General features: G+C 40.5%; 1 protein-coding gene across 1 annotated transcript in view; it reads left to right on the top strand.

Annotated features, from left to right (window-relative positions):
- The first annotated feature begins 2,521 nt into the window (after nt 1–2,521).
- GPR115 (G protein-coupled receptor 115) overlaps nt 2,522–7,761 on the top strand; it is a 17,067-nt gene continuing 11,827 nt past the window's right edge. Inside the window, exons 1-3 of the mRNA XM_010863045.1 lie at nt 2,522–2,608; nt 3,840–3,894; nt 6,713–6,864. Of these exons, the coding sequence (XP_010861347.1) occupies nt 2,522–2,608; nt 3,840–3,894; nt 6,713–6,864 (294 nt within the window). The remainder of the gene's footprint in view (nt 2,609–3,839; nt 3,895–6,712; nt 6,865–7,761) is intronic.

The raw sequence follows: 7,761 nt of genomic DNA, 5'->3' as shown, positions 1-7,761 counted from the left end.
AGCCAGCAGAGACGCCCCCATCAAGTCTTTACCAACGATTAAGAGAACGTGTTTCTTCCATTCTTTTCTGTACAATATCAACCTCTGATTATGGATTATGCTGGCAGTGCTTATTATTTTTTAATTCCTCATTCTCAGGGGTCTTAAGCTTTCCCCACTGCTCTGCAGAGCACTCTGGCTTTTGGCCTCAGCCAACATCTGAATTCTGATGGGAGGGATTCCATCTAACTCCTTCTGGTGAGAAGAGAAACAACCCAGTTGGAACTAACCTAAAAACATCTATCCATCTGACTCATCCCCATTGTCAAACTGGACACAAGTGAGAATGCGAGGACTTCTCTTGAGTAATATCATTAAACAGTATCTCCTAGCATTTGTAGTAACTGAAGGAAATTTACCATATAATTATCCTACCAAGTGGTATCTGGGTTGCACATACCAGCCAATGATAACATGAATGATTATGTAGTAAATTAACCTCAAACTAACCAAGAATGCTTAGTTCAAAATTTGTGCTCCTTATATGTATGCTTATGATTTCGTATTGCATAAATATTTATGCCAGTAAAATTTTTCTTAGTTTATATGAATACATAAAATGTATTATTTCATAGTCTTCCACAAAGAGCATAATGATCTACAGAAAATGCCATGGCTTTTGGGCTGTCTATTCCTTGAACATTTTTTGGAACTGTGGCCTTGGAGGCCCTAGCACTGGTTGGGGAATATTTTTGGGTTCCATAAATCACATCACATCACTATGCCAAACCCTTGACTTTCTTCCAGCAAGATTAACTTTAAGCAGGATTCCTATAATGAAAATAATGAAGAATAAGAGTGGCCTCTCACCTGAAGCCTTAGATAGCAGGCATTACTATTTATAAATGCCTCCCTTTGGCTTGACTTTGATCATTTAACTGTGCATTTCAAACAATGCTCTCCAGATAGAGGAAAATCGCACTCACCCATCAGTCCTATTCTTTGGTTCTGAATGTAGATATCTTTTCTCCCTGAGAAGTGTACCTGGGGAAGGAGATTGTGATCAGATTGTGAGGAACAGCAAAGAGAAAGGATCAACATGACCAATTTGACTTGACAAGGAAAATGAATCTTATAGTCTATATTTCTGTTTTTCAGATTGCAGTTTCCATCCATTAGAGGTTTGTGAATTCAATTAAGTGGGTAGCAACCAATTTTTGAGAGAATGTCAGATAGAATAAAGTGGGATACAAGACAAAAATTGTGACTATCAGAATGTCTTGCTTGCAGATAGGAAGAATTGTATTTTAACATAAAAGTTTTTAAAATCTAAAAATCATTTATTTTCAAATGTTTATATAGAGATAGCTTTATACACACATATTTTTGTCAGTACACACTGAGTCACAATGTAAGATCTGTTTATTATTGCGTTATGGTAAAAAATTCTTGAAAGCTCAGTTCAGTTCAGTTCAGTTCAGTCGCTCAGTCATGTCAGACTCTTTGTGACCCCGTGGACTGCAGCACACCAGGCTTCCCTGTCCATCACCAACTCACAGAGTTTGCTCAAATTCATGTCCATCAAGTTGGTGATGTCATCCAACCATCTCTGTTGTCCCCCTTCGCCTCCTGCCTTCAATCTTTCCCAGCATCGGAGTCTTTTCTAATGAGTCAGTTCTTCGCATCAGGTGGCCAAAGTATTGGAGTTTCAGCTTCAACATTAGTCCTTCCAACGAATATTCAGGACTGATTTCCTTTAGGATTGACTGCTTGATCTCCTTGCAGTCCAAGGGACTCTTAAGAATCTTCTCCAGCACCACAGTTCAAAAGCATCATCTTGAAAGCTACAGGAGAATTATATGTAAAACAGTTATTTTAAGACAACTCATACTGGTACTTCTGTTACTTCTCTTTGTGAGGATCAGTTAAAAATCTATCCTAAACAATATTGATACTGAAAACTGCCTTCTGTGCCCATCCACCGATTGGTTGCATATGTGAAAACTTCTTTCTGCCCACACTATAAGACTGTGAATTCCACAGTTCTGTTTCAACACCTATGCAAATCCATTACTGACTTTGCCTGTCATTCTGCCACGTTCCCTTTCCCCTGCTCAGACTTGTTCTGAGATGGTGGTGATGATGGTATAAGTCAAAACATACTTTCCCTGTGTTCATTGGTTAGGAGCTCAAAGACAATTTTAAACTAGAAGACAACTTGGAAGCCTTCCTGTAAGTGCCTGTGGATCGTCATCTCGGCAGAGGGCACAGTGGCGTCATGAAAGTCCCTCTTAGTCTTGACTCCAACTAGGAAGGCTTTGATCCAAGATCCTTGAGTTTTGTCTGCTTCCTGGTCACAGTTTGCCTCGGGAGCCTAAATGGATCAGAGTGAGTGTATCTCCATTGGAGCATAAGGAAATTTACATTTGCTGCGAACTCAGTGGTTGGTTAGCTGACTAAATATTAGGTTAGTTATGTGGTATTGTCATCTTCAGCTTGATCCACCCTTGTCTATTGCAGGTGAAGATCTTCGTGTGTGAAAATGAAGTCCCAGGCAACCACGATTTGCTGTTTAATATTAATTTTGGCCACAGAATATTCCCAGAGTAGATTCCATATCCGCGCAAAAGTAAGTTTGATTAATTCTTATGTGGTCCCAAGAGAAATCAATCAGGTCTCTGAGACGATTAATTTATAATAAATAACATGTCATTTCAAAGAAATTTTCAAATGATTACAATGTTACCCTTTCTGATGGCAACTTTCTAAAGAAAGGAAGGGACAATGAAAAGTTGAGAGTTGGCTGGGGCTTGTGACAGTACAGTATTGTTGTCACAGGGTGCGACAGTCTAGTAGAAAAACCACTTTGCAAGCCATGGAGTATGTAGACAGGCAACTCTTGAGAGGCAGAAGCACTAACTTGGCAGTCAAGCAATTTAGGTTCAAACCTTAAGTTTATCTGTTAGCCGCACAAGTTGCTTCAATTCTCTGGGTCTTAATTTCCTTACCATAACACGAAGAGTGTCTTTTCCTCTTTTAGATTTTTACAGTCCTTTATACTACAAGATGCTTAGTCAGGAAGTTGTGTCTGACCCTTTTGTGACCCCATGGGTTGTAACCCCCCAGGCTCCTCTGTTCGTGGGATTTCCAAGGCAAGAATACTAGAGTGGGTTGCCATTTCCTTCTCCAGGGAATCTTCTCAACCCAGGGATTGAACCCATATCTTCCGCATTGGCAGGTGGATTCTTAACCACTGAACTACTAGGGAGACTCGGGTTTGATCCCTGGGTCAAGAAGGTCCCCCTGGAGAAAGAAACGGCAACCCATTCCAGTATTCTTGCCTAGGAGATCCCATGGACAGAGGAGCCTGGCAGGTTACAGTTCATGGGGTTGCAAAGGAGTCGGACACCCTTAGCAACTAACAACAGCAACATAGCTACAAAAAGATTCTATTATTGCAACCTAGCACTCATTCCTAGTATCTTCTCACTTCTTTCTCTGTGTATCAGGTGGACCATATTAGTTCTCTATCATAGCTACAGTTAATATAAGCAGAGAACAGTTTAGTGCTCTAATTGTCGCCACTGTGCTCTCCATGGGTCCTTAAGCTTTCCAACAGATGTACCCAATCCCCTGACCTTCAGAGCCTATGTGACCACACCCAGTTTCTAGCCTTCACTCGGGGCAGCATGTTCTCTGCCAGGGCTCACATCCCTTCAGCAAATTCCTGCAATATCAGATGCCATTTTCTTTCTAGTCCTGAACACATTTTCTCTTCATATTCACATGGAGTCTCTAAGTTGAGATGAGAGAGAAGAGTCCCACTGTAAAGAAAACCTTTGAGAATTTATGTTTTACAGGATGGAGATAAACTTCAGGGTCCTGAAAGAAAACCCAAGACTGGAAGAATTCAAGGTATGTAGCTACAGAACAGTCTTCTTCCATTTGAAGACTGGGCAGAATAAAGGAAGGGCATGGATATTGCAGATCAATCCCCAGACCACAAGTTTTCACACAGAATAACAATCTCAAATAAGTTCTAAATGTTAAACATCATCAACAGATTTTCTTGCAATTATACTATTACCCACGGCATAATCAATGAAACAAGTTGGCAGATATTCATACATGTTCTAGAATAGTAGATGAGCTGCTGCTGCTGCTAGGTTGCTTCAGTCGTGTCCGACTCTGTGCGACCCCATAGATGGCAGCCCACCAGGCTCCCCCGTCCCTGGGATTCTCCAGGCAAAAACACTGGAGTGGGTTGCCATTTCCTTTTCCAATGCATGAAAATGAAAAGTGAAAGCGAAGTCGCTCAGTCATGTCCAACTCTTAGCGACCCCATGGACTGCAGACTACAAGGCTCCTCCATCCATGGGATTTTCCAGGCAAGAGTACTGGAGTGGGGTGCCATTACCTTCTCCAAGAATAGTAGACGAGAATCCCTTTTAAAACTCAAAAGGGAAATCTGAACTAATGAGCTAACAAGAGGCAGAAGAGTGAAGAGGACAGGATCATTCATTCCTTCATTCAAAGATACTTTCAAGGTTCTTAAAAGCATGTAGCACTCTGAGGCTGAGCGATCTATTCAGTGATGTAATAGGTATCATGTTGGTGAGATTGACAGAGGATAAGATGGTTGGATGGCATCATCAACTTGATGGACATGAGTTTGAGCAAGCTCCAGGGGTTGGTGATGGACAGGGAAGCCTGGTGTGCTGCAGTCCATGGGGTTGCAAAGAGTTGGACATGACTGAGCGACTGAACTGAATGGAACTGGCAAGACTGGTTACTCTGGAGAAGTGAGAGACAAACTGTGGAATCATCATGAGAAGTAAGATAGTGAAATCCTGCGGTTCTCATCCATATAGATTACTGGGATCTGCACAGTCATGGCCAAGTATATTTCTGGGGGCAAATACAAATCTATACAGATTTGGAGCTAAGAAAGGAAAGAGGAGAGAAATGTATCTAATATGCATTGAACATTTACAACAACACTGATCCAAGTGCTGTACAAGATGCTGTCTCATTCAATGTTTGTAACAAGAATATGGCATTACCTCCAAACTATATGAATGAGGGAATTGAAATACACTTGGCTTAAATAAATTGCAACAATAGATACACTTGGGTGGATGTCAAAGAAAGATGCAAAACAACCTGCTTCTATTCTCCTGTCCGAGTAATAAATATTTGTCATCAATATTCTTTGGCTCACAGCCAATAGGGCACTTCAGTTTGTATTTATTTCAATACCTTGATAGTTCTCAGTATCATCTACTTCTTCCTACTGCCCTGCTGCTATCTGAAGGCAATTCTTCCTGGGAATACTTCAGCAGCTTCATCAAGTCAATCCACTCTCCTCATGGGCCAAATTAGGCTGCCACCAGTTTTTTTGAATAAAGTTTTATTGAAACGCAGCCATGCTCACTCATTCACACATGGTCTTTGATTGCTTTTATGCTACTAAGCAGAGCCGAGTATTTGTGACAGAGACCATATGGCCCTCAAAGCTGAAATGTTTACTCTCTGGCCAGCTTTGTTGTATTTAGCAAAAACATAGAATGTCTGGTGAAATTTAAATTTCAGATAAGCCATGAGTGATATTTCATGGGTTATACATAAATGAAAAATTATCCACTGTTTTACCGAACATTTTTAATCAGTTCTCTTTATTCGTGGATTCTGTGTTTGCATCTTCTCCAAATCAGCACTCACAGAGCTCTCTGAATTATTAACAGACATGCACAGAAGAACAGAAAAATGGTCAGCCAAGGTGCATGTTCTCAGTTGAATGAGGTGGCACTTGACCTTCCTACTATAAACAAGTGTTTTTTGTGGTCTATGTAGTGTCACGTGTTTTGTGGTTTTGTTTTTAGTTGGTGATTTTGCTGTTTAAAATCACCCCCAAATATAGTTCCAGAGTGATGTATGGTGTGCCTAAGAGGGTTGTGATGTGCCTGATGGGGAAAATATATGTGCTAGATAAGCTTTGTTAATGTGTTGTCACAAGTTACAGTGCCCTTGGCTGTGAGTTCAATGTCAGTGAATCAAAAGCATATATTAAATAAGATGTCTTTAAATGGAAACACACAAAACAAGCTTATATAGTGATATATTGATCGGTTGGTGAAAATGTTGTGAGCAGAAGCTTATAGGAACCTAATCTTGTATTTCTCCTAGAAGTGATGGTTACGTATTCACTAATTCAAAGTTTGTGGCAGTGACTTTATAGATTGTAACTGCTGCAAATAATGAGAATTGAGTGTATCTGAAAACAAAACCAATATTTAACTGGCATTTAACCTGTATTGTATCTGGCAACCCTATTTACCTGGTCCTTTACAGAAAAGTTTACTAACTCCTGTTCCATGCATGGTTAATTATCTTTCACAAATCTAATCATGTTTCCTGGTAACCCTCATATAAGCACAGAATCCAAGGTCTTGCAGGACTTGACCCTGCTTTCCTCCCCACCCTCATCTCTTGCCCCTCTCCCCTCAGACACTCTGAATCAGTCTTTATGCATGAACCTCCCTTCCACATGTTCGTCGCTCTGTCTGGATATCAGCTGGATATCACAGTCTGCCTGGCAGGTCTTAGTGGTCGATGGCTGAGAACCCAGTTCAATGTCATCTCCTCTGGGAAGCAACCCCCAAGCCTCAGGAAGGAGTTAGATGTCCTTGTCAAAGTGTGGAAATGCTAATCAGGCCTCTCTTTCTCTTCTAAGAAAAATGCCATGGACCTTGCAGCACTTCTTCCAACTGCAGCCAGCCCTGTGCTCAGCACTTTCATGGAGAAATAGGATTTATCTGTAATGGAAACAAGTGGCAGAAATCAACTGAAACATGTACAAGCCTTTCTGTGGAAACACTCTTTATGGTGATGTATTTGCATATTTGCATCTTATTTGCATATTCTACAAGAAACATTTTAAATGTTTTCTGTTCAGCATGACAATAAGTCTCAGATCTGGACTTGAGGAATTCTGCAGAGTGGGTTCAAATTTGTTTCTTATCATCCCTTCCTCACCCAAACTCTCAACCACTTTATTTTGCCTTCTCAAAATCTTTACCCCCCCCCCAAAAAAGATCTGAAATTCATTCAGACAGTGATAAACACTTAGAGATTAAAGTTTTGGCTTTAAAAATGGATTTTCATACCTCTTATGCTAATCAATTAAGCAACTGAATTTGTCTACGGTTAAATTCATTTTGATATCTTTTTCTCATACTTTCAATCACTTGACCAAAGGAAGACAAGGTGTGTGTCCCAGAAAGAATAAAAATCCAATGAATAAAACAATTCTCAATTAAAATATTTTATGTTGTATCCTTTCACTTAGCCACTGTTTCCTTCTGCCTCTCCTTCATCCCTGTAGAAGCACATTTATCTCTGCATCTCCTAAAATGTCAAGTGTTTTTAGAACAGGAGTATCAATACAGTCTCTGTCACTTCAGTTCAGTTCAGTTCAGTTCAGTTGCTCAATCATGTCTGACTCTTTGCGACCCCAAGGACTGGAGCACGCCAGGCCTCCCTGTCCATCACCAACTCCTGGAGTTTACTCAAACTCATGCTCATTGAGCCGGTGATGCCATCCAACAATTTTATCCTCTGTTGTCTCCTTCTTCTTCTGCCTTCAATCTTTCCTAGCATCAGGGTCTTTTCAAATGAGTCAGTTCTTCACATCAGGTGGCCCAAAGTATTGGAGTTTCAGCTTCAGCATCAATCCTTCCAATGAATATTCAGGACTGATTTCCTTTAGGATGGGCTGGTTGG

Source organism: Bison bison, unplaced genomic scaffold, assembly GCF_000754665.1.
Source record: "Bison bison bison isolate TAMUID 2011002044 unplaced genomic scaffold, Bison_UMD1.0 scf7180017864487, whole genome shotgun sequence".
Taxonomy (NCBI): domain Eukaryota; kingdom Metazoa; phylum Chordata; class Mammalia; order Artiodactyla; family Bovidae; genus Bison; species Bison bison.
This window is presented reverse-complemented; position numbering and strand designations above follow the sequence as displayed.